The sequence below is a fragment of the Portunus trituberculatus genome, chromosome 38 (genome assembly GCF_017591435.1).
Source record: "Portunus trituberculatus isolate SZX2019 chromosome 38, ASM1759143v1, whole genome shotgun sequence".
NCBI lineage: Eukaryota > Metazoa > Arthropoda > Malacostraca > Decapoda > Portunidae > Portunus > Portunus trituberculatus.
Window position 1 is genome coordinate 34,139,043 of NC_059292.1, and position 12,682 is coordinate 34,151,724.

Sequence of the window (12,682 nt, forward strand, 5' to 3'; positions counted from 1 at the left end):
AACCTTAAATAAACGCAGCACCTTTTGATCCGTATTCAAACGGGTTACCCGTTGTGCTACGAAGCCTACAATAGTATATATATATATATATATATATATATATATATATATATATATATATATATATATATATATATATATATATATATATATATGACTTGAAAAACAGGGCGTCTATAGCGTACACGGAGAGAGAAGACCCACAAAAGGACAGTTATCTTCATTATATCCACTTCACATAACATTTCGGGAAAGTACATATCCCATCTTCAGGTGTACAATAAGGCACTGCAAAACCACACGTAAAACATTAAAATATGACCAGACGCAGTGGTCCTGCTACTAGTCCTCCCCACTTACCTGTTGGAGGAACTAGTAGCAGGACTACTGCGTCTGGTCATATTTTAATGTTTTACGTGTGGTTTTACAGTGCCTTATTGTACACCTGAAGATGGGATATGTACTTTCCCGAAACGTTATGTGAATTGGATATAATGAAGATAACTGTCCTTTTGTGCGTCTTCTCTCTCCTGTACCGTATATATATATATATATATATATATATATAGAGAGAGAGAGAGAGAGAGAGAGAGAGAGAGAGAGAGAGAGAGAGAGAGAGAGAGAGAGAGAGAGAGAGAGAGAGAGAGAGAGAGAGAGAGAGAGAGAGAGAGAGAGAGAGAGAGATAGATAGATAGATAGATAGATAGATAGATAGATAGATAGATAGATAGATAGATAGATAGATAGATAGATAGATAGATAGATAGATAGATAGATAGATAGAAAGAAAGATAAAGTATTTGTTCATTTTATTCAGCTATTGAACATCTGTACTTTCATTGTTATTTATTGCGTCATCAACAGTTCGCAACTATTCTTGACCAAATTAGCGTAGAAAAACAAGTTCCTCCTTTTTGCCAATATTGTTCTGTTTGCCATAAATCCTTACCTTCTTTGATCTGTGTGGCGCAGGAACCTGACTGGCGGCACGATGACACTGGCATACTCTGGGCAAGCAACTAACAATGTTACTGTCGACACGGACACCGACCAGCCGACCAACAAAAGAGAGAGAGAGAGAGAGAGAGAGAGAGAGAGAGAGAGAGAGAGAGCTATAACTAAGGTAACCAGTAACATACGTAACCAGTGTACAAACATGTTCAGCTTTTATCATGGTTTTTTTTTCCACAAACATCACTTGTAGCGGGAAGCAGATCAACAGCCTTCCTCGTAACGTACCAATAGACTTTGTTATCTCCTCTTCTTTCTTTCTCTCTCTCTCTCTCTCTCTCTCTCTCTCTCTCTCTCTCTCTCTCTCTCTCTCGTCGATGTCGCTCACGGTCAGTCTTGGAATTTTCCGTATCATATTCCTAAGTTCACCAGTCATTTCATTCGTTCACTCTCATATTTGCTGATTCATTTAGTGGTACCAATGACAATTTTTTGCTCAGATTTCGCTGTTTAACGCGATGTTTCATTTTGTACGAATGAAAAATATAATAAGAGAAAACAGAATGAAAGGAAACATTTCAAGTGAGACAGAAAAGTAAAGCTTATGAAACATTTATGCAGGTGGGTTATACGGAGAAACAAACAATCAGAATAAACAAACAAAAAGAAACAATGTTGAATATAACAGGAAGATAATGTTCAAATAGAAAAAGAAAATTATTCAAACGACAAAGCAAGAAAGTAACCAAACCTTGTTTAACAAGACACAAAATATAAAATAAAATAAAAAATTCATGAAAATCCTATAAAAACGAAAATAAAAAAAAATATCATAGAAATAGTACAAGAAAACATTGAATGGAAAAAAATTTTCAAATTAGTAAAATATAATTAAAGAAAAATAAATGTCAATATAAGAATGAATAAATAAGAGTGAAAACAAAAAAGGACACAGGCAAGCAACCAACGTGGTATAAATCAGAGAGAGAGAGAGAGAGAGAGAGAGAGAGAGAGAGAGAGAGAGAGAGAGAGAGAGAGAGAGAGAGAGAGAGAGAGAGAGAGAGAGAGAGCGCATTTCAAATTTACCGATATCTTTATTAACGATTTTGTTTTGCAACGGCTATGCTTATTGACTTTTCTTCTACCTGTGTCTGTTTCCTTCTTCTTGTCTCTTTCTTTTCATAAGTAAAGCAACGTTCTTTTTATTTCTTCTTCGTTTGTTTCTTTCACACATTATAGTCGCAGCTGGCCGGGCAGCAGCTGTCGCCCTTCGTCTTATTCAATGCCACATTAACTTAGGTTATGTTTCGTCTGTGCATACCAATGGGCCGGAAATAAGCGAAGAGGCGATCCATCTCTAATTCTGTCTGCTCCACAACACTCCAAAGACATTGCAACCTCCTAATATTATACGTACGCATCCCCAGGGCTGTCTGTCTCACTCACTTACTCTCTCACCCTCCACTCAGACTGATAAACACAAGTGAAAAGCAACAAGAACAATACCAATAACAGAAACAACAGCAGCACCAACACGACCACCACCAGCAGCAGTAGTAGTAGCAGTAGCAGTAGTAGTAGTAGTAGTAGTAGTAGTAGTAGTAGTAGTAGTAGTAGTAGTAGTAGTAGTAGTAGTAGTAGTGCTGATGATGATAATAATAATAATAATAATAATAATAATAATAATAATAATAATAATAATAATAATAACAACAACAATAATAACTAATAACAACAACAGCACCAATTCTTGCAATGTTCGGTCCTATCAAATATGCAAATAGTTTGTCTGTCGATAGAAATGCAATGCACAAATTCAAGACATTCCGTCCATCGTGATGCCTTTCCTTGTACCGTCTGATTCACACACGGCCTCCCTTCTCCCTTCTAACAGCAAACACACACTGCTCTCCCCAGAGGACATCAGCACAAACTGTCATACCAAACAGTCAAACACAACACCGGCGCCGCTTCCCCGTGTTGGCTTTGTGTTCCACTTAACCAATGGAACTGAGTGACAGAAAGACATTAATTAATTCTTCAGGTTTGTCTTTTCAAGAGTGCAATTTAAAGATGTATATTTCTTAAAAATTATTCACTGACTTGCAAATTTCCCCGACAATAATTCTGCTTGATGGAGCGTTAATGCTTCCTGGCAAACAGAATTTTCCCGGTGATTTCAGCACAGCGCTAAGCTTTATCGAATAATAAAACTAAAGTCGTGAGGTTTGCTAGCAACGTTACGTGCTACACGTGGCCAAGGAGGAAAGTATATTAATTAGACATCTAAGGTAACATCGCTTGAAAATGCAAAAAAATGCCATGTTATTCAAGCACTGGCAATATTGCATCATTAATGTTTTCAGTTAATGCAGCTTCCAGCGACGTTCTCCTCAACGGCGAGGGAACAGTGCGATGACTATGAGGGTACGAATATCCTCACTAGAACCTTTGTGTTGCTTGCTGTGTGTGTGTGTGTGTGTGTGTGTGTGTGTGTAATTCACTGTTTGATCTGCTGCAGTCTCTGACGAGACAGCCAGACGTTAACCTACGGAACGAGCTCAGAGCTCATTATTTCCGATCTTAGGATAGGTCTGAGACCAGGCACACACCACACACCGGGACAACAAGGTCACAACTCCTCGATTTACATCCCGTACCTATTCACTGCTAGGTGAACAGGGGCTACACGTGAAAGGAGACACACCCAAATATCTCCACCCGGCCGGGGAATCGAACCCCGGTCATCTGGCTTGTGAAGTCAGCGCTCTAACCACTGAGCTACCGGGCCGTGTGTGTGTGTGTGTGTGTGTGTGTGTGTGTGAACTTGCCCCTATAGCTGCCAACACTCATGTTTCAGGGTGGCACGGTGTGATAGTTTGCTTCTAACTTATTGCTAAACATTCCCTTGTCCTGTCACAGTATTTGCTGCCTCACTTTCGTCAGGGAACACTGCACTGTGACTCTGCACAGATCTCTATTCAGACAAGTTGTTTCCAATCGCAGACAGTCAACATTTTGGCTGGCAAGATGGACAATCTAGATGATGATGTCAGAACGTCTACACTTTAGTGGAGACCATAAAAATTTATAGACTTCTTATCACACTGTTTGTAACTTCTCACTCTTTCATGGCTGGAAATTGCGTGTCATTTACATAATGCTTGTTCTTGTCTGTTAAGACAAGATGATGTTTCTTTACACACACACACACACACACACACACACACACACACACACACACACACACACACACACCGGTAGCTCAGTGCTTAGAGCGCTGGTTTTACAAGCCAGAGGACCGGGGTTCGATTCCCCGGCCGGGTGGAGATATTTCGGTGTGTCTCCTTTCACGTGTAGCCCCTGATCACCTAGCAGTGAGTAGGTACGGGATGTAAATCGAGAAGTTGTGATCTTGTTGTCCCGGTGTGTGGTGTGTGCCTGGTCTCAGGCCTATCCGAAGATCGGAAATAATGAGCTCTAAGCTCGTTCCGTAGGGCAACGTCTGGCTATCTCGTCAGAGACTGCAGCAGATCAAACAGTGAAACACACACACACACACACACACACACACACACACACACACACACACACAGTATTATCCAAATAAGGCGAAAAAAAATAAAAATAAATAATATATATATATATATATATATATATATATATATATATATATATATATATATATATATATATATATATACATATAATAATTGTAAACAAATGAATTATTAAAAAAACTACAGATCAGCCCTGACTAATGAAAACAATAATGGCTTGTCGCTTACTGGCTCGTTTATGGATCAAATCAATCAATTGTATAAATTACCAAAGCCATTAACTCTGCATTGAAATTAGACAAGTAATTAATTAACAAACCGTTGTAGCTAATTGACACGCATCCGGCTCAGGTGTGAGTGTGACTGACTGACTGACGAACTGAACGATGACTTGTTTTTTTTTTTACTTCAACCTAATATTGGAGGGACTGGAGACTTGGCCGTGCCTGCATTTGTTTATATCAAGCCGGAAACCAATTAGAACTTCCAGTCACCGCTGAACGAGATTTCGCACAGTATTTTGTTACTACTTGAAATTATCAGCGCGCGGGACACAGACCGCTAAGGGAAATTCACATCTCGACTACCAAACGCTCAAAACTCAATTGTGAAAATAATGTCAATTTTTTCTGCACATTTATCGTCCAAAGCTACTGACAGGATATATATACCAATATATATATATATATATATATATATATATATATATATATATATATATATATATATATATATATATATATATATTGGTAAGAGGCCGTTGTTTATACATATTTTGTTGAAGTCTACAGCGGTAACTGCGGTAACTAACCAAACATGGACTCGTAATCACACGACAGCACCTAGAAGACAATACCATCATCATACAGAAGGAACCAGACAGAACTCGCCTAAAAATGACAGAAGCCGTCTACATCCACAACAAGAAGCCAACCATCAACATACAACTCTTACCAGAAACCAGCGTCCCTTCACACCGCCGCACGCAAGTAGCCACTGTCACTACGCTGTGATTGGTTGAGCCCACTTCTCCCGCCTCCGCGCTTGTTCCCAGCACTTATAAGCACACACAGCCGCCAGTTTAGCTCATTCTTCTCCTGAAGATGGTCAAATTAGACCGAAAGACGTCTCGAGGAAACAAAAACAAAAGCAACAAAAGTACTGTCAAAAAAGAGAATGGACTTTGGATATATATATATATATATATATATATATATATATATATATATATATATATATATATATATATATATATATATATATATATATATATATATATATATATATATATATATATATATATATATATATATATATATATATATATATATATATATATATATATATATATATATATATATATATATATATATATATATATATATATATATATATATATATATATATATATATATATATATATATATATATATATATATATATATATATATATATATATATATATATATATATATATATATATATATATATATATATATATATATGAAGGACGTACACGCATAACGATAAAATTTACTTTGCTTTTTAAAGTACTTTGACCATCAGCAGATTAGTAATGAAAATGAAATGCCATTGTGACACTGACCTTGATGCATACGGGAACCAGTCGCAGATGAGAGGCAATGAGAACAGCAAAGTTACGCTGCACTGACTCACGCTTCCCAAGGAGGCCATTACGAGGCAATTCAGGCAAGAGTCACTTTACACGACAACTTCCTGGAACACATAAGATAATTTAGGAAAAATTGCAAAATATTTGGGAAATGAATGAAATTCTCTGTAATACTAAAATGACTCTTGTTGCAGAGTGTAAAAGACCTATTTGTTGCGGCACGTCAAGGCCATTTACATGTATTTATTCTTCTTCGATTTACTTTTTCAAAATGTATCGAAGGACAACCAACCATTGCAATGAGAGGTATTAGCGTTATGGAATATTTCTGTAGATTGGCTTAATTCTACGACTGATAGCGGGCGTTTATGCAAACAATAGTTAACAAACAATCAAGTAAACAAAAGACAATACCACAAGCTTACCATGGTTTGTAAAGGTAAAGGTTTAAAGGTGACAGGAGAACAACAGGCGAGGGGGAAGTCAGCGCAGGAGTGAGTGGCGTTGACGCACCAGCCAGGAAGTGGTGTGGCCCAAATGGAGAGTGAGAACACAAACGATTGGAGAAAATTTAATATCCATTTGTGTGGAGGAAAAATACGATTATCTTACTTAATCTTATATTCTTCTTTTCTCAACCTCTACCTCGAAACAGGAGGGTTAAAATTCACAGGGTACAACGTTGTATCAAATTATATATATGATGTTATACGGCTAAATTAAATATATGAAGCACAATCCCATGAAAAATGGAAGTGAAGGCAGAGAGTCGCACCAACAGAACTGAATTTATCAAACTAACGGAAATGTCAAATGTAAATTAATATATTTTTAGAAAGAATATGAGAGAAATATTCCACACGCAAGGAAAATGTACAAAAGTGAAACGATAAAAGCATTGTAACTGAATCTCGTGTTAACAACGAACGCATGAAATATGAACAAAATGAAATGTATAAAATTAAATGCAAGTCCTGGGTCTTCGAAGTGCAATGTTAAATATTTTCATTCCTGTAACAATCGGTGGACAAGTCATATGAATTATCACTGTTAATATAAGCTTTAACATAATGAGAATATTGAGACCGGTCAGCTGGCCATCACCGCCTGGCACTAACATCGGTGCAAGAAAACCCTACATAAAATATTGCCATCAAATCTTAAAGAAAACACGAGAACAACGTTTTAACAGAAGGAAACCAACACAAGAGGCTTTCTTTCATAACTATGTACTGTACATTATTATCATTACTTATGTGGTTAATTATTCAGTTGATGACATAATCCCCTTTGATAGTTTTAACTCACTGGTGGTGGAGATTGTGATAGCGGTTAAAAACGACCGGGAAGTGACGTAGTGGTGATGTATGGAGGGAGGAGCAGAAGTGGATGTGGCGGATATAAGGAAGAGCACGAAAGTTTGATGTAAGTAGAATGACTGAATGTAATTTCAAAAGCAAACCGGTGTAAAAACTGTGAAACGACCGGTGAAGATTTGACAGCGGTCTCCTGCGGGTCATGGCCAGATACATGGCAGTCACGGGAGCGAAGTTGCAGCCGAAGCCGCCTGCTTCGACTAAATCACTATCACTACTCATACCGTCATCCACCTAAAGATTTCCACTTATGAACAATATTGAATTTACTTACAAGGAATGGCTAGCGATATGGAATGAGACCCGGATAAACTATAATGGTGTTGTGAATGACAATCTGGCAACACAGTGTCGACGCGGCCCAGCAGCGCCTTGATGTGTCGCAGGCTGGCTGACTAGACCGCTTATCATTTACTTTTTTTTATATCAACAATGTACTTCCAATATACTCACTACCTACTCATCACATTTGCTAGGTCGCTGAGAACAGGCTTGGGACAGTGCTATGGTTGAGTCACCTTCATCACAGTTTTGGTAGAGTTTTACGGGGAGCACAAAGTTCAGTTCACACACACGCACACTGCACAACACTGCCGACGGCACTGGCCGCCTGGCGTCTGGCGGAGTGACTCGCGTTGCTTCGGCTCATTGATTCGAAGCAACAAGAAAAAACTTGTGAAACTCAGTAATGTTCCGTACACTTGTCGATCAAGGCGTCCACACAGCAACACAGCAATACGAGAAAGAATAATAATGATAACAATAACAATAATGATGATTATGATGATGGCGATGATGATGATGATAATAACAACAATAATAATAATAATAATAATAATAATAATAATAATAATAATAATAATAATAATAATAATAATAATAATAATAATAATAATAATAATAATAATAATAATATTAATAACAACAACAATAATAATAATAATAATAATAATAATAATAATAATAATAATAATAATAATGATAATAATAATAATAATAATAATAATAGTAATAATAATAATAATAATAATGATAATATTAGCACAAGTTCCAAATGATTACTGTTCGTGTTACAACAGCAATGAGCTGCATTTTCATACTAATTAGAAATATCATGCACCGCTGTCAATGGTCTCTTCACAATGCATCAGCCTTCACTAGGGGGTGGGTAGCTCCGTGGTAAGTGGGTCAGTCAGCTCGTGGCAGTGATGGCACGAGTTCTGACCCACGGAAGTGGCTTAGTGAGATTGGTGGTGCTTTCTCTTCAGCCCTAGCTAAGGATTGACCACAAGCTAATATGTCTGCCTTAATGATCCTTGTGCAGTCGATAGACATTAAGTACAAGTCTTTCTTTCTTAGCCTTCCGTCACTTGGAGAAAACGAGGCTCTTGAGAGACGAGATGGTGTTCTGAGAACACAGGTGGTGTTCGTCATGCAAATCTCTATCTACAATGTGAAATATTGCCTGGGACTCATTTAGTGCGTTTGTCACATGTACAAGTTTGATGAAAGCGTCGGTAATTTCTCTAATGCTACAAAAATGCGTATTACATTGAAACTTACGAAAAGAGAGTAACAAACGTCTGCAGCTCGGCGCTGGTTGGCATGCTTCTGGCAAGAAAAATATTAATGGGCACCGAGAAAAGCTTCCAAAAGTTTTCTTGGCTAAGATTCATTGTTTTCATTTCTTGAGCGTCCTTCCTCCTGTTTCCATCTGATTGGGAAGCCCTGTCGATATATTTTACACACTGAGTATTAAATAAAATTTCATCAAGATTTGCTTCTATAATATCTCATTTTCTGTGTTAGGTTTGGGGGTCAGAAACACCATTAAGTGGACACCTCCATCACAGCGGTGCCACGCTTCGGCAATTTCTGTGACAGTCCCTATATTAATATCTGCGACATGACTGATATTAGACCTAATATCGCCTGGGTGGTGTATAAGCTAACCAATAAGCCTCGGGTTGCCTGCACCTGCACTTTCACTTCTGAACCTAATGATACCACTCTCTGGCCAGCTTTCTTTTGTATTTATTCTATTTCTACAGTGTCTTACACAAATAAAAAATTTGTTTTTGTATAATCTAAAATCTACAGATTTATTTCATATCTTAATATTGTTCCTTGAATTTCTTCAATTCCTTATCTTAAAAAATAATGTCTTTTCTATTCACTCAATTCTACTACTGGGCTGTTACTTTCCATCAATACCTCTGGATGCTGTCTTTCAGCGCGTCAAAGTAAAGATCGATGATAACACACTTTACCGGAGCACCTGCTACACTCAAAGATGTCTGATACAGCACAAGAAAAAACGCAAAAGTAAGATGCGTGAACCCTGAAGAAAAGTCACTACTCAACCAGTCACTGGATGATAACACCTCGCGGGCAGTGTTACAAGGTACACACGTTCTCCGTTTGCACACTCGCCAGGTTAGATGACCTAGAGTTTAGGTGTTAACATGATTCACTTTCCACTATCGTGCTTCTCTGCAGACGTAACAGCCAGTGTAACATCACGCAACTCACAAACTTTATTGCTTGATTGTCTGATTGATAACTCCAAAGATTTACTTAATTAAAAAAAGAATTTCGCAGGCCCCTCCGACCGAAGTCTTAGATTATTTTATTTGTACACTTTGAAATTACCTACAGTGCACACTGAAAGTTGTTACTGAAAACAGTTGTACGTATAGCCACGTTTACATTAAACTATCACCGACAGTCAAGGTGTCAAGGCTGACACAGAAGGGCAGCACTGACACACAAGACTCATTCCTCTTCATCACGTGGCTGTTTGAATGGTGTCACCAGCCATGGTAACACCATCACGTTCCTACATTTGTCTCTCTCTGCTACCCACTTAATTAAAGGTAAACCCCGACATGACAGATAGTTTGGTGGCAGCAGATCCCTGTCACCGAAATTAGAGAAGCCACGTTCGTAAAGCGAGAAGTCCACATTACGCTCCCAACAATACTCTTACTCTATTATGGAACATACAAAAATAAACTTCATCTGCTACCGTTAAACATTAAATTATGATGCTTTTATAATACAATGAAACAGAATTCATTCAAATATCCTAATCCTATAATCCCATTAACTGACTTCCAGTGACTATTATCCCTGTATTGTTATGAGCAGTATAACGATTAGCATTATTTACTACTCATATTATTCATACTTCACTGATTGCACTTCCACAATTACAACTGCACAATCCCAAGTGACGAGGGCCTCCATGTCACCTCCACCACAGGGCGAAGGCAGCTGGGACGACCGCTACCACGTGGACGGAGCCTGGGTCAATCTCAGGCTGGTGGACGAGAACGACAACACGCCCATCTTCCACGCTGATCACGCCCACCTCACCCTACCCGAGGATACGCCCTCAGGCACCCACCTCACCACTTTCACTGCCCAAGACCTCGACGGGGTAAGTGTGTGTGTGTGTGTGTGTGTGTGTGTGTGTGTGTGTGTGTGTGTGTGTGTGTGTGTGTTCATAAAGGTGTCACGCGCGGCCCTATAGCAGTCACAGTGAGCGGTGCCACTTTCGGCTGGGGGGTGCAGGAGCGGCAGTGTTCTCGCCTTTAATACCCAATGTGTGCGCCACCAGTTTTTGGCGAAGTTTTCCTGGTGAGAGAAACTTGGCACTTCAAGGCGGGAAATTAAAGCAACATTTTAAAGCCACTATGTCCCTTAGCTTAATGGTGCGTTCTGGAGTCTTGGTGATGATGACTGGTATTGTGTGGGTGGTGGTGGTGGTGGTGGTGGTGGTGGTGGTAGTGGTGATGGTGATGGTGATGGTGATGGTGATGGTGATGGTGATAGTGCTGGGAGGATTGTGATGGTGTTGTTGCGCCGACGATGTTATAAAAGTGTTGCTATTGTTGTTGTTTTTGTTGTTGTTGTTGTTCTTGTTTTTGTTCTTGTTGTTGTGGTAGTCATGTGGGTAGTGCTGGTACTGGTAGTGGTAGTGGTATGTAGTGATAGTAGTAGTAGTGGTTGCGGCGGTGGCGGTGGCAGTGGCGGTGGTGGTGGTGGTGGTGATGGCCGGCGTTAATGGGAGTGCTGTGTGGGCGAGTAATGACTCAAGTAAGTGACCCTCAACCTTTTTAGCGCCACACATTTACTCGTGTTATACTTCACATTTTCCTGGAAGGGAAGAAAAGAAAACGAAACGCTTTGTGATGTCCATTTTCTTTTTCGCAACCTGTAATGCCAGCATCCGAGAAGACTTCAGTAAAAAACAATAATAAAAAAAAATAAACTAAGAAATAAAAAATAATCTTTCCACACTTCGTAGAAATAAACCTTCACGCGTGGGGGATTCCTAACCTTCCCTCTCTGATCCTTTCACTCTTCCTTTACGGCAGAGAAGGAGTAAGGAGACAAGTATTCCAAGTCCCAGTGTCTCGCGGGATACAATCATTCACATCACAAAAGTAAGAAATCAGTCTCCTTCACAACAACACAAACTCCATTAAAAGTTTGGAGACACATGAGGCATTAATCTTGCACGGTCATTCTGATTTAAACTGTTTGCGTTTATCAACATTTTTTTTTTCTGTGTGAGGGAGTAGTGAAGGGAGTGACTGACCACTGTGACACTAAATGAAGCTAAATGAGTTCCTGTTGTTACAGAGTGGCTAGGTGGGCACAGACGCACCTCGGTCCTGGAGTGCACAAAGCGGAAATTCTCCTGCCTCACTACAATTTTATTTCTAAAGCGGAACGTTAAAAAAAAACATGCATTCGTTTTTTCGTTTTTTTTTTTTTTTTCTTTTAAGATTCAGCCATGTAAAGTGTTTCCCCTGTAATCGTTCATTCAAGCATGACTGACGTAACACAAACAATGGTGCACCGTGATGAAAATTGGTGTGGAAATATTTACGCTTGATTGATTGATTGAATATTTGCTGCGTGGCGCCGCAACCATGAGGCCATACATGGAGCCATATGTTAGAGAGAGAGAGAGAGAGAGAGAGAGAGAGAGAGAGAGAGAGAGAGAGAGACAGACAGACAGACAGACAGATAGACAGATGGAAGCATGAGGCCGAAGCCTAAAAAATGCATCCATCCTATCACCCGGTAAAAACTTTGGGTTTTTGAATGGTGCCGTAGTAAAATAAAAAGAACGAATGCTCCAAAACTTC

At 38.9% G+C, this 12,682-nt stretch overlaps 1 protein-coding gene across 3 annotated transcripts in view; it reads left to right on the forward strand.

Moving 5' to 3' along the window:
- The window catches only part of LOC123514985 (putative neural-cadherin 2), a 380,060-nt gene that overhangs the window by 330,323 nt on the left and 37,055 nt on the right, over positions 1-12,682 (forward strand). For all 3 annotated transcript variants that reach the window (XM_045273290.1, XM_045273292.1, XM_045273291.1), the window contains one exon: positions 10,786-10,962. In XM_045273290.1, the coding sequence (XP_045129225.1) occupies positions 10,786-10,962 (177 nt within the window). The remainder of the gene's footprint in view (positions 1-10,785; positions 10,963-12,682) is intronic.